This window comes from Nomascus leucogenys, chromosome 4, assembly GCF_006542625.1.
Source record: "Nomascus leucogenys isolate Asia chromosome 4, Asia_NLE_v1, whole genome shotgun sequence".
Taxonomy (NCBI): domain Eukaryota; kingdom Metazoa; phylum Chordata; class Mammalia; order Primates; family Hylobatidae; genus Nomascus; species Nomascus leucogenys.
In genome coordinates, this window is record NC_044384.1 from 68569445 (window position 1) to 68591474 (window position 22030).

General features: G+C 38.0%; 1 protein-coding gene across 4 annotated transcripts in view; it reads right to left on the minus strand.

Annotated features, from left to right (window-relative positions):
• PPP4R1 (protein phosphatase 4 regulatory subunit 1) overlaps positions 1–22030 on the minus strand; it is a 72241-nt gene that overhangs the window by 12627 nt on the left and 37584 nt on the right. For all 4 annotated transcript variants that reach the window (XM_030810761.1, XM_030810763.1, XM_030810762.1 and 1 more), the window contains exons 10-14: positions 17795–17922; positions 10841–11367; positions 4105–4277; positions 2710–2805; positions 207–392 (exon numbers count right to left, since the gene is read on the minus strand). In XM_030810761.1, the coding sequence (XP_030666621.1) occupies positions 207–392; positions 2710–2805; positions 4105–4277; positions 10841–11367; positions 17795–17922 (1110 nt within the window). The remainder of the gene's footprint in view (positions 1–206; positions 393–2709; positions 2806–4104; positions 4278–10840; positions 11368–17794; positions 17923–22030) is intronic.

The following is a 22030-nucleotide window of genomic DNA, read 5'->3' on the forward strand; positions in this document are numbered from 1 at the left end:
TTTAGATAAAAATGAAGAAGCCAAATTGTGGGACTCTGACATTGCAAAAAGAACATGCTCTGTTATTACTCTTAAGCTCTTCCATACACAATTTCCTATAACACTAAACATGCTAGAACACGAACAGAAATTCTTTAGGTTACAAAAAGCAAAGCACTGTGCCTTCCACATGCACGTTCTGCTAATTCTTTAACTGCTTTACTCACCTGCATGTCTGAGGCCAGAGTCTCATACGTCTCTCTCAGGCAGTGCCAATTCTGTCTTCCGAGTGTCAAGGCCACACCGGGAAGGCTATATGCACAGTGCTTAGCAATTTCAGTGTCAACCGTCTGTGCACGAGAAGGGTCAGTCATAGATAAATACTGATCTAACAACGCCTGAGGTACAACATCCTAATGGAGAAAGAGAAACCACAGTGACTGAGCAGCTGAGATGCATTTTGAGCAGTTTAGACATAAATTGGGCAAAATTATTTTTAAATATACACATTTTAACATAGCATCTCAAATAGTTGAGAAAAACCAATGTCAAATTTTCAGGTATCTAATAACTAAGAGATACGAAAAACATGCTAAGGGAAACATATACGAACAAAAGCAACTCTAGGAGAACAATGAATAACATCTCAGCTCAAAGGAAAATTAGAATTACTAAATTGAAAAGACATATTAAAATAACACCAGCACCTTTAAATGTAGGCAGAGATGACAATGTTTGTTATAACCCAGCAAATGCAGAGTAACAGGTGCTCTCCATGATTTGCAACATGTTCATTAAAAAAACAAAAACCAGCCAGGCACAGTGGCTCACACCTGTAATCCCAGCACTTTAAGAAGCCAAGGAGGGTGGATCACTTCAGCCCAGCCTGGGCAACATGGTGAAACCCCGTCTCTACAAAAAATTAAAAAATCAGCCAGGTATGGTGGCTCACACCTGTAGTTCCAGATACTCGGGAGGCTGAGGTGGGATGATCACTTGAGCCCAGGGAGGTGGAAGCTGCAGTGAGCCATCATGTACTCCAGCCTGGGTGATAGAGTGAGACTCTGTCTCAAAACAAAAATAAAAACTTGCCTTCTTTAGATGAAATTTTAAGCAATTATTTATACAAAATTGAAGTGGACATGTCTAATTATTTGTATATATGCGAGGAAAAGAAGAACATATTTGCAATCTTGCTTAGGTGTGTATAATATAGCTGTGGAAGGATATAAAATAAAGGTAAAACTGGTTGTATCTCAGGAAGCAAAATGGATGAGTGGAGAAGAAAAACTGAGAAGGGAACGTCACTGAATGCCTTTTAAGTATCTTGATTTTTGAGCTACATAAACGAATTACCCATATACACAAAATGAAAATGGAAATAAACTCATTAAAATGAGATTTGAAATACTGAAAATGTCTTAAGTGGGGAAAAGCATGTTTCAAAACACTATTGTTTTGAATACTGATTTCATTTTTAATAAATAAAATAAAAATTGGCTAGATGTGGTGGTGTGCATCTGTAGTCCCAGCTACTTGGGGGGCTGAGGCAGAAGGATCCATTGCTTGAGCCCAGGAGTTCGAGGCTGCAGTGAGCTGTGATCTCGCCACTGCACTCCAGCCTGAGTGACAGAGCTGAGACCCCATCGCTAACAACAACAACAACAAAATAAATATATCATTTGATCCGGGAAATCTACTTCTAACGATAATAATATAGTCCTAAGGCTGGGTGCGGTGGCTCATGCCCATAATCACAGCACTTTGGGAGGCCGAGGTGGGCGGATCACTTGAGGTCAGGAGTTCGTGATCAGCCTGGCCAACATGGTGAAACACTGTCTCTACTAAAAACACAAAAAATTAGCTGGGCATGGTGGCTTGCAACTGTAGTCCCAGCTACTTGGGAGGCTGAGGCAGAAGAATTGCTTGAACCCAGGAGGCGGAGGCTGCAGTAAGCCGAGATGGTGCCACTGCACTCTAGCCTGGGTGACAGAGACTCCATCTCTAATAATAATAATAATAATAAAGTCATAGAAGCAAACAACACATATAGACAGTCATGGTGAATGTAGCACTGCTTATAGCATCAAAGTGAAACTACAACGAGTATCATCTCCCACAGTGCCTTCTTACAATGGAGACCATGGGTGTGGCATGGACACTGCTGTGCTGCTGCGAAGGTGAAGGAGTCCTGGTGTGCTTAAAGGAGAGGTCACCAGGTCAGATTGTTAGAAGAGAAAAGAAAAGAGCAAGGCAAGGCACAGCTACCACATTTCAATGATTCCGTGAGCAGTTTCCCTGCAGCTTGTTACTGACGGCACTTTAAAATTTTCATATTTTTTCATATTTTCATCTCTGAAATCGAGCTGTATTTTATAATTAGGTGAACAAGAGGAAATACCTAGGTAGGATGGGATGACCACAGCTGTCTTCAATGGTAAAAAGAGGCACATGTGTATGTTTATGTGCCCATGAAAATACATGAAGGAAGATAAGGTGTGTGATCGTGGTCACTCTGAATGAAGAATGGGATCACAGAGGTAGGAAAGGGAAGATTTGTGCTTCCATGTTCCTCTCTCTACTATTTCAATTTCCTTATGGAAAATATGACACACTAGTCATAATTTTTAGAACACTCATCATAAAGAAGGGGCAAATTAGGTCAGAAATGGGCTCTAAAAGAGGAATTAGGAACACACCCACAAAAGAACACATTTTTTGGTCACTTACTTGTATTTTAGTTCTCCTTTCCTCATCAGGGCTAAAACTGCTATTGTTGCTCAAGTCTGAATCGTTGTGAATATAGGGAAGAGTGGAGTCCATATTCTGTTAGGAAAAAATAACTACTTAAAGAGCTGTCCTGTCTGTACATCTTCATTTAAGCTATCTTACAAAGTTACTTACCTTTCAAGACTGCCAAAAGTAATAAACATATAAATTCCTCATGTTTTTAAAAGCTTATAAACATACCTAAGAACCTTCCCTACTTTAAATCTAACTTGCTGAATAGGTTTTCAAATGTATGAAAACCAATTCCAGAAAAATGAGAGTAATTAAAAACAATATTTGAAAGTAATTTTGAAATGGTCCAAACAGCTCAAATTAGCTTATTTATGAAATAGTACTGAGAGGATTCTTTTGTTCCATTGTTTTAGAGACCATGGAGTGTCATATGCAGTTTTTCTTCTATTTCTATTCTTGGCTGTTAATATCTAATTTCACAAATTATATATATGTTAACAGCCAAAAACAGTAACAATAACAACATAAACACCTTCTAAAATGCAGATATATTAATACTATTCAAATCTCCAATAAATAGTCAGGGCTTCAATCCAAAGCAGTGGTATTATACAGATTTCTAACTATACCACATGCCATCTAACAGAAATCAAAACAGAAATGCACTAAAGCTCTAAGAACCCTCTTGCCATCCCCAGTGTGTGCAGGTACTCTTTCCTGAGCTTCTCATTCAAGCCACTATGATCTGTGACCATGCGATTCTGGCAATCGGTGGTGCATTCCTTCTCCCCATTTATATAAACAACGGCTAAGTAGCATTGATACCAAATAATGCTGGCTTGATGGAGATGCAGCAGGAAATTAGGGAAGGATCATAGAGAACAGCTACAAGTACACAGTGAAGATGATGCTAGGATCAGTACCCACCCTCACACTCCAGAGTCCAGATAATGTCACTGGCCCTCCGCAACATGGCCTCAAGTCCCGATCTTCTGCTCAGAATACTGTGTTGCTTGCTGCAGTGAAATGGTCCGATCAGAAACAAAGCACCTCTCCAAAAAGAAAAGGGAAGAGTTAATTATTCTTGATAAAGGGCTTTGTTTCCAGTAAGACTATTTCACTGCAGTGAGCTACATTAACATTGAGTCTACTAAATGGTCATATAGACAGAAGTGGGATTTACTTTTCCAGGCATTTCATATGACACTAATGTCACGAGGACAGGATGTGATGAAAACAATTACTTTATGCAAAACGAAGAGCTAAAAAATCAGCAACGAACAGAACATACAAACTAAAAGTGATTAGCTACAACTATTCCCCAATGAAAGACTTCTGATTCAAACTACTCTCACTTGGTAAACACTTTACTGAGTTTGTTACCTCAACAGCATTGCTGATTAAAGGCACAGAATCTTCTTGATTTATTTTACAATTTGGTAGCTCATTTATATCCAGTTCATCTTGCAAATCACTTCTCTTTTCTATATTGATGGTCTCTTCATGCACATCCAGGCTGGAAGCACGTAGTGCAGCGGACAGCACTTCCACTTGTGCTACAGGCAAAATAAGGAAATGGACAAAGTGAGAAACACAATTGCAATATTCTTACAAGGCTGTTCTCCATTTGCATTGTACGTTTTCAATGAAATATATACTTTTTTGACACTGCAATCAAAAAGCTGGAAAAAAATTTCTACTGTGGTAAATCATTAGTCCTTCAAGAGAAAAAGTAGAAAACTAATATGCTTTCATGAGATTAAAAATGTTTATCTGCTACTGTACATTATTCTGCGTTAGTATGAAAAGAGAAATGCTATCTAGTTGCTGGAGCTGCCTCCAGCTGATTAAAAGGAGTCAATTTCAGTAAAAGTTAACTAGGTTTTGGTAGTGCATGAATCAAACTAACAAGTCTTACTTACTAAGCTATTTTAGCAGAAGAGCAGTCACACAAACCCTGCCAATATAAAACAATGGTAATTACAAAGATTCTTGTCACAGTTACATTTAAACATCTCATATCTTATTACTGCTTATTTTTCTCTAATTCTTTTTGAAAATGAGAATTGCATCTTCTCCCAAACACAACAATCCCAAATGAGCACTGCCTTGCTTGCAGCAAACCAAAAGGACAACTTACCAGGCAGTGGTTCAAAAATCTGGCAACTAGCATTGCCTATATTTTGGGTTGCACCTTACTTACAAAGGTGATTCAAAATTAAGATAAGGCGTTCTTCCTGCTCCCCAAATAAATCAGAAATTTAGCAAAAAACATTGCTTAGCATTTATTCCAAGTAACAATCCACTTGGATGTTCAAAATGTGAACATTTTAAATTCAAACATTTTAAACAAAACAATCAGTAACTATTTTAAGATAATCTATTATGCTGCAGCATTTATAAAATTTCTCATCTAAGTATATTAAGTGCCTGACAATAGACATGCAAGCAACATACAGGATGAGGTTCTAGTCTATTAGGTCATTACTTGCTAACTTAAGAAAATTGAACGTATTCACTCACAAAAAGTTGTAGTGGAATATTTTCATTATCTTCAGAATTTCGGCTGCAATTTTCACCAACCCTTTTAATCACTTCAGCCACTCCCTTTTGGGATCACTCCCAAGCCAAACCAAAACAGTACTCAAAATAGACTGTACAAGAAAGAAAGGTTAAAATGTTTTGTCCCATATAAAGTGCATGGTGTGTGTGTGTGTGTATCATCCCCCATCTATTCTGTTCCCTGGAAAGTGCAGGCATACCTTGTTTTATTGCACTTTGTAGATACTACACTTTTGCTTTTTTTTTTTTTTCTTTAAAGAGGTAAGGTCCCACTATTTTGCCCAGGCTGGAGTTACTTGCAGAAAGCTATTCATAAGGCATGATCATAGCTCACTGAAGTACTGAACCCCTGGGCTCAAGCAACCCTTCTGCCTCAGCCTCCTGAGTGGCTGGGACTACAGGCACACACCACCATGCTGGGAGTGATAACCGTACTTTTTATAAACTAAAGGTCTGTGGCAAGCTTACATTTAGCAAGTCTATTGGTGCTATTTTTCCAATAGCATGTGTTTACGTTGTGCCTCTGTATTGCATGTTGGTAATTCTTGTACTATTTCAATCTTTTTCATTATTGTTATATCCACTATGGTGATCTGTGATCAGTGATCTTTGATATTACTATTGTAATTGTTTTAGGAGCTGCTAACTAGCCATACAAGACGGCAAACTTCAATGATAAATGTGTGTGTTCTTAACAGCTCTACCGACTTTCTTTACCCATCTCTCTCCTGTCTCCCTATTCCCTGAGACTCAACAGTATTAAAATTGGGCCAATCAATAACCCAACAGTAGACCCTAAGAGTTCCAGTGAAAGGAAGAATTAACATGTCTCTCACTTTAAATCCAAAGCTAGAAATGATTAAGCTTAGTGAGGAAGGCATGTCAAAAGCCAAGAAAGTCCAAAAGCTAGGCCACTTGTGCCAGTTAGCCAAGTTATAAATGCAGATGGAAAAGTTCTTGAAGGACATTCAAAGTGCTACTCCAGTGAACACACAAAGAAGAAGGAACAACAACATTATTGCTGATATGCAGAAAGTCTGAGTGGTCTGGACAGAAATCAAACTAGCCACAACATTCTCTTAAGCCAAAGTCTAACTCAGAGCAAGGCCCTGACTGGCTTCAATTCTGTAAAGGCTGACAGAGGTTAGGAAGCTGAGAAGAAAGGCTGAAAGCTAGCAGAGGTTGGTTCATGAGGTTTAAGGAATGGAGCCATCTCCATAACATAGAAGTGCAAGGTGAAGCAGCCAGTGCTTAGGTAAAGCTGCAGCAAGTTATTCAGAAGATCTAGCTAAGATTACTTAAGCCACTAAGGTAGCTATACCAAACAACAGATTTTTTTTTTTTTTTTTGAGATGGAGTCTTGCTCTGTCACCCAGGCTGGAATACAGTGGCACAACCTTGGCTCACTGCAACCCCTGCCTCCCGGGTTCTAGCAATTCTCCTGCCTCAGCCTCCCTAGTAGCTGGAATTACAGGCATGCACCACCATGCCCAGCTAATTTTTGTATTATTAGTAGAGACAGGGTTTCACCATGTTGGCCAGGCTGGTCCCAAACTCCTGACCTCAGATGATCCACCCACCTTGGCCTCCCAAAGTTGTGGGATTACAGGCGTGAGCCACCGCGCCCAGCCCAGATTTTCAACATAGATAAAACAGTCTTCTATTGGAAGAAGATGCCATCTAGAACTTTCCTAGCTAAAGAGAAGTCCATGCCTGGCTTCAAAGCTCCGAAGGCCAGGGTGACTCTTGTTACGGACTAATGTGGCTGGTGACTTTAAGTTAAAACCAGGCCAGGAGTGGTGGCTCACGCCTGTAATCCCAGCACTTTGGGAGGCTGAGGTGGGTAGATTACCTGAGGTCAAGAGTGCGAGACCAGCCTGGCCAGCATGGTGAAACCCCATTAAACAAAAAAAACATTAGCCAGGCATGGTGGTGCACGCCTGTAGTCCCAGCTACTCGGGAGGCTGAGGCAGGAGAATCGCTTGAACTTGGGAGACAGAGGATGCAGCGAGTTGAGATTGCACCACTGCACTCCAGCCTGGGTGACGGAGTGAGATGCTGTCACACACACACACAAAAAAGTTAAAACCAATGCTCATTTACTATTCAAAAAATCCTGGGGCCCTTAAGAATTAGGCTAAATCTACTCTGCCTGTGCTCTGTCACTGGAAAAGTAAAGCCTAGATGAGAGCAGATCTATTTACAGCAAAGTTTGCCGAGTATTTTAAGCCCACTGTTGAGACCTATGGCTTAGAAAAATATTCCTTTCAAATTATTACTGCTCACTGACAATACACCTGGTCACCCAAGAGCTCTGACAGAGGTGTACCAGGAGACGGTGTTGTTTTCATGCCTGTGAACACAATACCCATTCTGCAGCCCAAGGCAAGGAGTAATTTCAACTTTCAAGTCTTATTATTTCAGGAATACATTCTGTAAAGTTATAGCTGCCATAAATAGTGATTTCTCTGATGGACCTGGACAAAGTAAACTGAAAACCTTCTGGAAAGGATTCACCACTCCAGATGCCATTAGGAACATTCATGATTCATAGGAGGAGGTCAAAATATCCACATTAAAAGGAGTATGGAAGAAGGTAATTTCAACTCTCATAAATGACTGAAGGGTTCAAGACTTCAGTGGAGGAAGTAACTGTAGGTAGGGTAAAAATAGCAAGAGAACTAAAATTAGGAGTGGAGCTTGAAAATGTGACTGAAATGCTACAATCTCATAATCAAACGTTTTCTGTTGTTTTAATTTTAGAGACGGAGTCTTGTTATGTTGTCCAGGCTGGAGTATAGTGGCTATTTGTAGGCACAATCATAACCACTACAGCCTTGAACTCCGGTCTCAAGCAATCCTCCTGTCCTCAGCTGGGATTACAGGCACATGGTCACTATATCCAGCTCTCCTGACCAAACTTGAACAAATGCCTCTTAGGATGAGCAAAGAAAGTGGTTTCTCGAGATGGAATCTCCTCCTAGTGATGATGCTGTGAACACTGTTGAAATGACAACAAAAGATCTAGAATATTACATAAACCTATTGATAAAGCAGTGGTGGTGTTCGAGAAGACTGACTCTAATTTTTAAAGATGTCTCCTGCAGGTAATATGCCAACAAACACCATTGCTAGCTATGGATACATCTTTCATGAAAGGAAGAGTCAACTGACACAGCAAGCTTCCACGCTGTTTTATTTTCAGAAATTGCGACAGACACCCCAGGCTTCAGCAACCACTGCCCTGACCAGTCAGCAGCCAGCAACATTGAAGCAAGACCATCCACCAGCAATGAGACTACAACTTGTGTAAAGCTCAGATGATGATCAGCATTTTTTAGTATATTTTCAGTGAAGGTATGTGCATTTCTTTTTTAGACAAAATGCTATCACATGCTTACTAGAGTATAGTATAAACACAACTTTTATAAAATTCTGAGACCGGGTCTTACTCTCTCACCCAGGCTGGAGTGTAGTAGTGCAATCATAGCTACTGAAACCTTAAACTCCTAGGCTCAATTCTCCCACCTCAGCCTTTAGAGTGGCTGGGACTACAGGAGTGTGCAACCATGCCCAGCTACTATTCAAAATCTTTTTAGAGATGGGGGTCTTGCTATGTTGCCCAAACTGGTCTCAAACTCTTGGCCTTAAGCTATCCTTCTGCCTCAGCCTCCCAGGTAGCTGGGATTACAGGTGCAAGCCACTGCACTTGTGGTTTTATGCACTGGAAAACCACAAATTTGTGTGATTCTATTGCAATATTTGCTTTTTTGCAGTGGTTTGGAACTGAACCAGCAGTATCTCCAAGGTATGCCTGTTATTTGTATTGAAGTCTCTCAATTGCAGCTAGTAAATTTACAGTACAAAGAGTATTAGATATCTTCTGAAACACAAAGTCATATCAAGAAACTTGTATGTATGTACATGTAAGTATTTTTAAAAAGCAACCTATGCATATTTCTTTTCATTTATTTGCTGAAAGAAAAATTTAGAGCAGTTCTTTCAATATTTCAATTAATATTTAAGTGACTAGTCTATGTCAGAGAACTAGCAGGTACTATAATACAGTGAGAGCTCCCAGAACCGGCTTAAGGGCAACTGGTAATCTTTTTTTCATAAAAATATTGTTTAAGAAAAATAAAATGAGCTGAGCGCAGTGGTTCACACCTGTAATCCCAGCATGTTGGGAGGCCAAGGCAGGCGGATCACCTGAGGTCAGGAGTTCAAGACCAGCCTGGCCAATATGGTGAAACCTGTCTCTACTAAAAATACAAAAATTAGCTGGGCATGGTGGCGCATGCCTGTAGTCCCAGCTACTTGAGAGGTGAGGCCGAAGAATCGCTTGAACCCGGGAGGCAGTGGTTGCAGTGAGCCGAGATGGCACTACTACACTCCAGCCTGGTGACAGAGTGAGACTGTCTCAAAAAAAAAAAAAAGTAGCTGGTTGCAGTGGCACGTGCCTGTAATCCCACCTACTCAGGAAGCTGAGGCAGGAGAACTGCTTGAACCAGAGGTTGTTGTGAGCCAAGATCGAGCGCCACTGCACTCCAGCCTGGGCAACAAAGTGAGACTCTGTCTCAAAAAAAAAAAAAAAAAAAAAAAAAAAAAAAATCGGAGTCATTGAAGTTGGATAAACTTAATAAACTTAAGTTGGTAAATAATAAAAGTTAAACAGAAAGCTGGAAGCTGTAAAGACATTAAACATTTATCAACAGTTGACTATGCTTGCTGTGAACATTCTATAGTCCTTTCCTCCCCCACCCCCGAGAGGAGTCTTGCTATAGCCCAGGCTGCAATGCAGTGGAGCAATAAACATTTATAGTCTTTCCATAAAAGAATGACTGCGTGTACTGCTATCTTATAAAAAGGTAATGAGTCTCTGTGCAAAATAGTTAAGGCAGAGCCCAAACTTTAAAACTGTAAAGCTTTGTTTGAGTGACTGAAAATTTCAAAGAGAGTGATTTGTCAATCAACAAATCTGTATAAGTTACAGTAAGGAATGCAATGATGAGCCTATTTTAAATAAAAAATTTCCTGAAAATCAGATTAATTGTATTTATCAAGAGAATTTAGAAATACATGATAATGATGGTCATACTACCTTTTTCTTTTTTTAATAGACAGGGTCTTACTCTGTTGCCCAGGCTGGAGAACTATCACAACAAGCTGCTGCATGATCCTTTGACACCATTTGAACTTAGGAGGTCGAGGCTGCACAATTACAGCTCAGTGCAGCCTCAACCTCCTAAGCTCAAATGATCTCCCACCTCAGTTTCCCAGGTTGCTAGGACCACAGGCATGTGCCACCATGCCTGGCTAATTTTTTATTTTTTGTAGAGATGGGGTCTTACTATGTTGCCCAGTCTGGTCTCGACCTCCTGGTGTCAAGTGATCCTCCTGCCTCAACCTCTCAAAGTGCTGGTATTATAGGTATGAGTCACTGTGCCCAGTCCATAATACATTATTAAATGACAATTTTTTCTGAAATGAAATTTTTAAGATAGACACTAATATTTTTAATCAATTTCAGAATAAATAACTTGACTGACTTCCATACCTTTAACATCTGGATCATCAATGTGGGGCTCTAGATTTTCTATCATTTCTTCCAGTTCCTTTCTGGTGGCCATGGTGATGTTTGGAGAACTGGGCACAGGGCCTTCAGATGCTTCCTCTGGTCCCTCTGGGCTGGGTTTTCCCCCAGAGTTCTGTTCAAGCTCTATGTCTAGATCTATTTCAGGAAGAGGAGTCCTCCAGAAATGGAAGGAGTTATACAATTCCTGATCTAAGAGAGCTGAATCTTGTGAAGTGGTGCCAACCTCTGGTCGTAACACAAATTTGTAGTTACCAGATTTTTTATCATTCTCATTACTAGCTGCTTCCTGGTGAGATTCTGAGGACAAAGTACAAAGTAAGGAGCTGTCCAGTGGAACACTAATTTCACCTAGAGGCTTCCCGGATGCCTCAGCAGCATGGTCTTCCATTGTGTTTTCCAGTATGACACTGGAATTACTAACACTGAGATCTGAAGGAGGATCCTCTGGCCTGACTTGTACATCCTCTGGGGCTTCTTGATCTCTGGTCCTTTTATTGTTTTATTTGGTGGGAAAAAAACAATATGAAAGGATAATTACTTTAAAAAAACTGATGAAAGATATTATATATAGCATTTAGACAAGTTAAACATTAAAAATTAGGGATTATCTGTACAAACTGAGTTTATGTATATTATTTATAATGCTTCTTTCTCCATCAGCTGTTCTGTGTTCAAAGATGTAAATACCTGTTAAGTATAAGTCTAGATAGTCAAGCAATATATATTAGTTAGAGAAGGTAACATTTAAGAATCCTGGGATTCTATAATACCATGCTAATTTCAATAATAAATAACTAAATTAATGAAAACAGAAATTCCTACAATCATTTTAAGATACATAACAACATTTAAATTATTTTATTTTTAGGATTATTTGTATTGCCTCTCTACTCCAATGACATATTGCAAAGCTGAGACCTAAAGCCTATTTGCTTACATTACACAAGGAAAATAAAATAAATTTTAAGATAGTAGTAGGAAAGATACTTATTTGCTATCTCACAAAATATATTAAAATCTGCTTGAGTATAAATATTACTTCTGTTTCTTCTAAAATATTCATCTGTACTCCCCAAGGTTTTCCTAAAATGAGGTCATAATTTAATTGATAAGGACAGATGGTACAAATTCATTAAAGTCCACTGATTACTGCCATCTATTATCTAAAGTACGACTGTAAGTGTTATTATTTGATTCAATTAAATTTAACAGGAATTTATTGAGCACCTACTAAGAGCCAGGAAATGAAATCAGTATTGAGGATGCAGCTCTTGATCTTGAGATTACAATTAGAGGCAAACAGAAAAAGTGAACATATATCAGCAAATTGCTGCTAGACAGGGTGGTAAGCACAGACGCACGCACACTGAACACAGGAGGAGATGGGAGTGAAGATTAAAAGGCCTTCAAGGAAATGACATGAGTTGTGCTCAGAAGAACCAATACATGTTTATGGGGCTAAGGGGAAGAAAAAAGCATCCAAAGGAGAAACAGCACATGCAAAGGCCGGAGTGGCAGACAAGGTGTGACACATTCAGGAATCAGCAATGAGGAAATGATGGATGACAAGGATGCAAGATATCACAGGAACCACTGTATTCCAGACCAGCAGACCTCCTGAGTTCATCCTGGACTACAGGAAATCATGTAGTAAGGAAACTGTTAATAGATCTGTTGTTTTAGAAAGACCATTCTGGAGGAAGTGTAGAAAATGAGCTGAGAGGTAAGATAGGAGGCAGGAATTATAGACATGCAGGTGAGAAGTGATGATGTTCTGATGGAGGTAGTGTCTCCAGGACTACAGAAAAACACATTCAAACAGCAGCAAAAGTCAACAGGACTTTTCCACTTATTGCATGCTGCAGGTAACAAAAACAGTTTCACAAGAAAGCTAACAGGTTCAGGTTGAGAGAGGTTGAGTTAGCTATCCATGTTGGGTTCTAGGTGTTGATTATCTATGAGAAAGAGGTAAAGACTGAGACAGAGGTAGAGGTCATCAACTCAGAAAGATGTGTGGGGCTGACATATGCGGAGGCAACAAATATTAATAAAGAATAACACAACAATTGCATAAAATAACAAAATGTGAAGGCATTTTTCCTGTATAAAAGAATAATGAGCATATGTTTAGGCTGAGGAAAATAGGTTAGAAGAGATGAAGGAACTGGAGACACAGAGATTGATGGAATAACTGATAAAGCAACGTCCTTCTGAGAAGAGGAAAGAATATGGGCCTCAAAAACACAGTGGAACAGATTAAACAGGTGAAGACTTGCTTCCCAAGAAACATGAAAGAGAAATAAGGATGGCTGAATATGTAGGTAAATTTGTAAGATGAATACAGGAAAAAGCATCTGTGTGCCTTTAAATACACACGATAAAAGATGTTTAACAGGAGACTTAAAAGGACTGTGCAAAAGGAGGGTGATGTTAATACCTATGTGAGCTCCCAGTTGAACAGTTACCATCTACATTCTCATGAAATTATGAAGTTCCCTCTCATCATAATGCTGTTTTCAAAACCATTATTTTCACAAACAGGTGATTATTTTTTAAAATACTGATGAACAAAAACATATTTAAGTCATCTGAAAACATAACACATTGTGACTGCATTTTAAATTCTGGTATTTTTCTTCTATTCTTATAACTACAAAATATATAGTATGCATATATAATACAGTTGTTTACAAGTGTGAAGAAACCAGACTTTAACGTTCTTACTCTCGCACTGGCACTAAAAATTCTGAGCCTTTTAAGGACTTCTAGGATTTCTCACTTATTCCTTATTCATAAAAATGAGGAGCTGACCTAGATAACCTGTAAGATGTTTTCCCACTCCAAAGGAGCTCCTGAAGCTAGTGCTGTTATGCAAAATAAATGTGTCTTCTATATGTTTATGAATTATGTATTTCCCATTTTGTCCATATTAAAAAAATAGATAATTTTCCCTTTTGTTATAAAGAACATTAGTGGGCCAACTGGTAAAATTCAATAAAGGCTACAGATTAGCTAACAGTATTGTATCAATGTTAATTTCCTAATTTTGGTAACTGGCCTACAGTTATATATTAACATCTGTGTTTTAAAGAAATACATAGTATTTTAAAAAGGTAAAAAGAATATCATGTCTAAAACTTATTCTCAAAGAGTTCAGAAAAAAAGAATAAAGCAAATATGGTAAAACAGTATTTGGAAAATCTAGATGGATGTATGAAATTCTTTGTGATATTCTTGCAAAATTTCTGAAATCATTCAAACTAAAATTTTAAAATTATAATAAGATATTGTTCAGAAAGGGAGAAGAGAAGAGCAAATGGGTAAAACTTGTAAGACCTCGTATGTACTATCTAATAAATATAATGAACTTCTGTTTTTGTTTATTGTTTTTTTAAGAGACAGGGTCTCACTCTGTAGCCCAGACTGGTGTAAAGTGGTATGATCATAGCTCACTGCAGCCTGAAACTCCTGGGCTAAAGCGATCCTCCTGCCTCAGCCTCCCAAAGTGATGGAATTACAGGGCCTTGAAGTTCCTTGATCACTATCTCACCTTGGTGTTAAAATTAAATTTTAATATTCTCAACTGCAAAAATGAAAGGAGAATGACTGGTCAAATAACTGTTTGTCTGATAAATGTAAACTTGTTAGTTTGTCCAAACTTAAAACTCTTAGAATGATTTTTTTAAAAGAAAACTAGAAGACAAAGTTTTCCCTAGTACAGTATTAAATTCTGGATAGAACTACAGCACGCATGGCTTTAAAAATGTCAAAAGTATAAATTCTCTAAATTCTAATTTTTCCTGGTAAAGTATAATAGTCAATGCAAAATCAAGCTGTTCAATGCTAAAATTCTGATATTCCTAATTGTCAGACTTTGAAATGCTATTGTACAAGACAAATATTTTTTTGAAAATTGAGGCCCTTTGTGACTCTGTATAATGAGAATTATCCTGTCTCCTAAGAGACGTAGGTATCAAGAGCACCAGAGGACAGTCCAGAAACTACCTACTTAAGGAGGAATCTTAAGTGTCTTTTTGTGCCTACGTAAGTTTACAATTAATATCTTCAGAGTTCCTTACTAGAGACTATGGGCCTAGAAAATTAATTACAGGTATTTCAAGGAGAAAATGACTTGTAGAACATCTGGCTAAAGAGGCATTGTATCCTGAGATAAAAGCAAACACGCTCCAGGATACCTTCCAAGTACTGTGAATTAATTCAATGAAGTTTTTGCATTCATGAACTATTTCCCAATTTGTGCTAATAATTTTTTTCATATAGTTAGCATTAAGCTAAACTGGAAAAAACCAGCAAAAGTGGTTTAGTTACTTCAGATTTTTGAGGTCAAATCCATATTTCCCCAGAATAATTCATTCAGGATTAATATGTGCACCAACAGGCCAGGCCCAGCAGAGACAAAGGGAGGAGCTGGACGCCACACTGCATGGCCAGGAGGCTACTGGATGATAGATGCCAATATGTAGCCAAAAGGATAGGATTAAAATAGCGCTCTCATCACAGCGCTACTGATGACGAAGACAAAAGCTCTGTACTTCCTGGACAACTCAGTGAATCTAAGACAGCACTTTGTTAAACGAGGGTATGGATGGAACAAGAAGCTTCCCAGAGAGCAGTAAGTACAAAAACAGGGAGAATTAAGAGAACATGGTGCATTCAGAGAACAATGTGATAACGAATGCTTATTTTACATACTTTTAAAATGCAGATTTGAGTATTTCAACTCTGCTTCTGAGAAGTAGGCTTTATCAGCACTTTCAAAGAAGCATTAATAGCCTGATCCAGGGTGAGTGAAAGATCTGATGTGTAAGTCAGATGTTTTGAATCAATAAATGCTTCAAAGAGTAATAAAGTGACAGTAAATGTTTCTAGGGTCAGATGAAACACTATACAATAAACAGTGGTGGAAATACGTTTCCAAAAACTTGCTTACTTTGTAAGACATTTGTTTGAAAAACCTGAATTAAGAAACTGAGAGAACTTTGAGAACAGGAACTAAGTTCTATCTTTCCATTTACAGTTTCTGGTTCATAGGAGGTGCTCAGTTAACTTTTGCATAATCAATCAATCAATCTCAATACCACAACAGTTTAAGACAGCTTAAAACAAATGCCAGTGTGCTATTTAAGGGAGGGCAAACAAACTAATGGTTCTGAGATTTAATAATATATAGGACTACTTCTTTATAAAGACAGGATGTCAAACTGTGCAAAAGCTTTTACAATATTTAACATAACTCCTTCCTTAGCCAGGAATGCTCTCTTCCCCCTACCATATCATTAACATAATTTAATAAGCTCTAATAATATTACTGAAGATCAACAATACAAGTAGTATTGCCTGGACATTAAGACATACCTCATTACAATGGAAGAAGAATCAAGGAATTGAATTACCTTTAAATAGCTCTTGCAATAATGCTACACACCGGTAGGCGGCAAACATGGCCTTGATAGGCACACTGTTTAGGTCAGTGAAGTTTTGCTGGAACACAGCCAAGCTTGCCCATTTATGTAATGTCTATGGCTGCTTATACACTGCAAAGGCCGAGCCAGTAGTTGTGAAACAGAAGAAAGTTTACCAGCTCGTCCTATATAGTTCTCTGTAAATTTATAGTCTGACTTACTAGGCCCATTTCAGATTTTAAAACAAAAGTTTTAAAAGTTTGTTTCAGATTTTAAAACAAAAGTTTTAAAACAGTCTTCAGTATAAACAGGTAATTTTTTAAGTATGCTGATTTCAAAAATGAAAAATAGATAACATTCCCCACCCACCATCATCACTTTTGTCAAACTCCTTGCAGCACCTGTTTTCAAAAAAACTGACAGACTTTGCTTGCTAGGAAGACAGGTTTGAGTTATTTTCTTCCTTTACAAAAAACAGTACCTCAGGTTTGTTTGGCTATTCAGCAGGACAGTAGGAGAACGGGCAAAAAGGTAAAACAAGGCAGCAGAGAAGAAAGAAGAACTGCCAAATCAAAACACCAAGAAAGCAAATAGCACAGTATCAAGACCTATAGAAGAAAATGTCCATTAGCATCATGACAAGGGAGGGAAAAGACACTATGGTAACTCAAGCATTATAGCAGGGACCGTTTCAAAAATTTGTACTAAAATTACTTCAAGTGCATAACTGTAAAAGTTTGTGTACATTTCCCACATACTAGTAAGTTAGGCTTGAATTAGTTTTTCCCCTAAATATATAATAAATTTTAAAAATTTAAATTTAAAAGAAAATTTTCAATGCAAAAACATTTAAAAATAAAAATCACAGTTGACTCTTTAAGCTTTATTTAAAACTTTGGTTTCCTTATGAGACTGATATACTTAAAACTGATATACTGGCTAATAAATATACTAAATTGGTGTCAATCATTCCAATGCTTTCTCCTTTAACTGACAGATTACAATAACCATTGACAAAGAATCCAAGATGCACAACTAAATTATTTGACAGAAAAGGACAATAAAACATATTCCTAAATTAAGTTTTACTCCTTAAAAACAAATTAAAAAAAAAACAAAAACAAATACTACACAGCGTATAACAATTACCCTGTATATTGTAGATATCAATGAATGATTGACTAGATAAATAATGTACTAAATAAACATTTTTAAGTCATAATCTACCATTTAGAGTTTCCTATGTGCGAGGCATCTAGCTAATTGTGTTACACGCATCTACTCATTCAATATGTAACCAACCAAAGAGATACTTAACAAACAAATGCACTTAAAGTAAAGCTCTATAAAAATATTCACCAATTTTTATATTCAAGAGAAACAGCAAACTATCAAAAAAAAACATTTGTTGCAGAATAGTGGAAATAATGTTTAAAAGCAGTAAAATTAGAAAACAAGGTTTTAAAGTTAGAAAATAGTTTCAAAATTATACCTATTTTTGTTTTCTACTGACGTCTCTTCTGAACTTTTGCTTTCTTCTTTAAAATACTGGCCTGAGCTAGATGGATTAGCAAAAGTAGATATGAAAGGTCCCAGAGACTGAAAAGCTGCTTGGCGAACCTAGGAAGATAAAAAGACAATAATAAAGGAATCATTTTTAAAAAGAATTATATACACATATGCACACATTATATATATTTAATAATCTACTTTCAAACACCAAAGTATGTTTAGGATAATAATAAAGCTTTTCTAAAGGAAGCCCAGATTCAGAACTTTAGCTAGGATTGAAAAATTCTTACAAGCTGTTTTTTCTGGCTGGGCGCAGTGGCTCATGCCTGTAATCCCAGCACTCTGGGAGGCCAAGCTGGGCAGATCGCTTGAGTCCAGCAGTTTGAGACCAGCCTGGGCAACATGGCGAAATCCAGTCTCTACAAAAAATACCAAAGTTAGCAGGGCATGGTGGCGCATGCCTGTGGTCCCAGCTACTCGGCAGGGCCTGAGGTGGAAGAAGCGCGTGAACCCGTGAGGCTAAGTCTGTAGTGAGCCGTGATCACACCACTGCACTCCAGCCTGGGTGACAGAGTAAGACTGTCTAAAAAAAACCCCAAACAACACACACACCAAATAAACAAACCCCTATTTGCTCTCTTTTACTTTCAATTGTTTTTATCCTCTCTTGAATGTTTGAACCATGATAATCTAAGTATGAGATACTATGAAACATTTGCATAGAACAAAACTAAGGAAAGTCCTGCTGTGTTCTCAAGAACAAGAAGAATAAGGAAAACCAAAAGTGCCACAAAGAACATAAAAGTCAATAAAGCCAACAAAATGTGATAAATACATCTAATGTTTTCAGGTAGGAAAGACTTTGATTTGTTCACTACAAGGAAGCAAGACAGATGTACCAGAAATATAATGTTAACTTAAAATATATGTCACAAATATCTTGAAGCGTATACTATTGTTCTCGATGACTGTCTCATGTAGGAGGGGTGATAAAAGAAGTTATAGAATTCCACTTCATGTCATATTTCTGTATTATTTTTAAAATCAGGAATTTTTAAAACATTTGAAAATGAGAGGTTTTATGGAAGGATGGATGGACACAATCGGACAAAGGCAACAACAATAGGAAAACTGGTATGTTACTAAAACCTTGACTTTGCCACACACCAATTTCCCTGAAGTTTAGCATTCCTTTTCCTTTTGAGACAGGTCTTGCTCTGTTGTGGAGGCCGGAAAACAGTGGTGCTACCATGGCTCACTGCAGCCTCAAAATCCTTGGCTTAAGTGATCCTCCATCCTCAGCCTCATGAATAATTGGGGACTATAGGCATGTGCCACCACATCCAGTTAATTTTTCTATTTTTTTTTTTGCCAAGACAAGAGACAAGTCCTTGCCCAGACTGGTCTTGAACTCCTAGCCTCAAGCAATCCTCCCACCTCTGCCTCCCAAAGTGTTAGGATTATAGGTGTGAGTCACTGCTCCTGGCTAGCATTTCTTTAAAAAAAAAAAAAAAAAAGGCATAATAATATCTTTTTCAAGTTTAAGATAATAATTATATAGTAAGCATGATTTTTACAAAAGCAAATAAATATAGAGCATATCTATTATTAGTATTTACCTACTCTTAGAGAAGCATATATAAAAAATGACTCAATTGGTTTTTTAAAAAGACCAGAATTATATGCATGAGAGGGAAAAGAATAGCTTGTATGTGTGTAAACTAAGGATTTTTCTCCCCTTCGTAAGTCACCAAACATTACTTCCATAAAAGGATAAAAGGTCACTTTTAACGTTGTATGCATGAATTTAATCTTCTCTGAATACTGTTAAATCTCTGAGCTTGTTCCCAGTAAAGGACATAGAAAACTTAATTTATCTAAATCATTAGTTTAGCTTGTTGTTAGATTAGAATGAAAAAAGTTTAATGAGGAGAGACATCACCTTAGAGTGTCTAATAAGTTAATTAAATCTACCTCCTTGATTTCACAAAAACAGAAACTGAAATCCAAATAAAATGACTTCTTCAGTGTTACCCTATAGTTACAATGAAATCAGGACTAAAGTCCAATTTTAACTCTCCAACACACCCCACTGCCTGTAATTGAGTAATTTTCCAACACTATAAAAATATTTCTACTTTGAGCTATTCCTCAAAATAAAGTGATTTTAAGCTATTATTTTTACTAGTTTCAATGACTTTAAGAAATAAACTAATGATTTTAAACAAAGGTTCTGGAAACCACTAAAAAACCCACAAGTCACTCAAAGAATAAATATTAAAGAACTTCAGAAATAAAATTAACTTTTAATTCAATTTTAACTTTTGAGAAGGGACAATACAGTAGATTATAACCTTCCCCAAATGGCTTAACATTGTTCGGACAAAAGACTACCTTGTCTTTTTTTTGTACCTAAATAGGCATAGGATTTACGTGTGTGTGTGTGTGTGTGTGTAAAATAGGCATAAGAGATATATTTTTCTCAGAAAGGTGCAGCATATATAGTCCGCCCTCTGTATCCACAGGTTCTGTGGATTCAACCAACTGCACATTGAAAACATTGTTAGACCCACGATGGTTTTGTCTGTGTTGAACAAGTACAGACTTTTTTCCTTGTCATTATTCCCTAAATAATACAGAGTAACAATTACTTACATAGCATTTATGCTGTATTAGATATAAGTAATCTAGAGACGATTTACAGTGTACAGGAGGATGTGCATAAGTTATATGCAAATACTATGCCATTTTGTATCAGAGACTTTTGAGTATCCTCAGATTTTGGTATCCACAAGAGGTCCTGGAACCAATCCTCCATGGATACCAAGGAACAACTGTATATCTCTAAAATGACTGACATATCCATATTCTCAAATTAACAGGAACTAATTCATGTTACTAATCTAAAACAACGACCAAATACATAGCTTCACAAAGAAAATTGAGTAAGCTATGTTAATCTTTTCTAACAAGCCGATACAGGATATAATAAAAACATTAATATAATATCAAGGCTTAAGAGTCTTGTCCTCTACGTCAATTTTGTTTTGGGAATGAATATGCAAAGGTCCTGAGACTGATCTCTGCCATGACGGTGTGAGGAGCTCAGCTGACCCGCTTCCCGGTGAAGTAAGTAAAAATTATAAAACAATAATTCAAAGCCCCTGGAAATGGCCCTAGGAGCAAGCAGCAATTGAAGGGATAACAATTCAAGAAAACTGACAAAATGTAGTATACATCATAAAAAAGCTGAGAGTCTAATTTTTTTTTTTTTTTTTTTTGAGACAGAGTCTCACTCTGTTGCCCAGGCTGAAGTGCAGTGGCGCGATCTCAGCTCACTGCAAGCTCCGCCTCCCAGATTCACGCCATTCTCCTGCCTCAGCCTCCCGAGTAGCTGGGACTACAGGCGCCCACCACCACACCCAGCTAATTTTTTTATTTTTTAGTAGAGACGGGGTTTCACCGTGTTACCCAGGATGGTCTTGATCTCCTGACCTCGTGATCCGCCTGTCTCGGCCTCCCGAAGTGCTGGGATTACAGGCGCGAGCCACCGCGCCCGGCCAACCATTTCCTCCTTATACCGCCTCCAGTGAGGTGAGGTGGAGACAGCAATGTGCTGTAGCCAAGCACACTGGGGTCTGCTCTCCCGCAGCTCCCTGGCACAGACTGCATTGCTCCAGCTACCTGATACTGGGGCCCAGTCCTGAGTGAGAGCAGCTGAGGGGTGAGGCTCCTTTCTTCCACCCTCCTTTGGGTGTGGCACACTGAAAAGGCTGGGGCCCCAAAAGCCACTGGTCTAGCTCACAGGGTGGTGATTCCTCACCAGGAGAAAGAAGCCAAGGGAACCTCAGGCTGCTGACCTTCCATACCCACCAAGCCCCTGTCATACCAGGGTGGCTGTGGGCAGACCCAAAGCTGTACCTCCTGGAGTGGGGAAAGAGTCTTCACTCAAGCATTCCAGCCAGTCACTAAACAAGCAAATAACAGTAACAAGCCCCCATGGGGGAGCGAGGACAACCAGTATCAAAGTTACTACATATATTATCTAAAATGTTCAACTCTCAACAAAACATTACAAGGCAGGAAAAAAAAAAATCCATACATTAGGGGGATAAAAGAGGCAACAGAAACTAATTGTGAGAGCAATCAGATTTTAGACTTAAAAAAAGACTTCAAAGTAGCTATTATAAACATGTTCACAGAACCAAAGGAAATG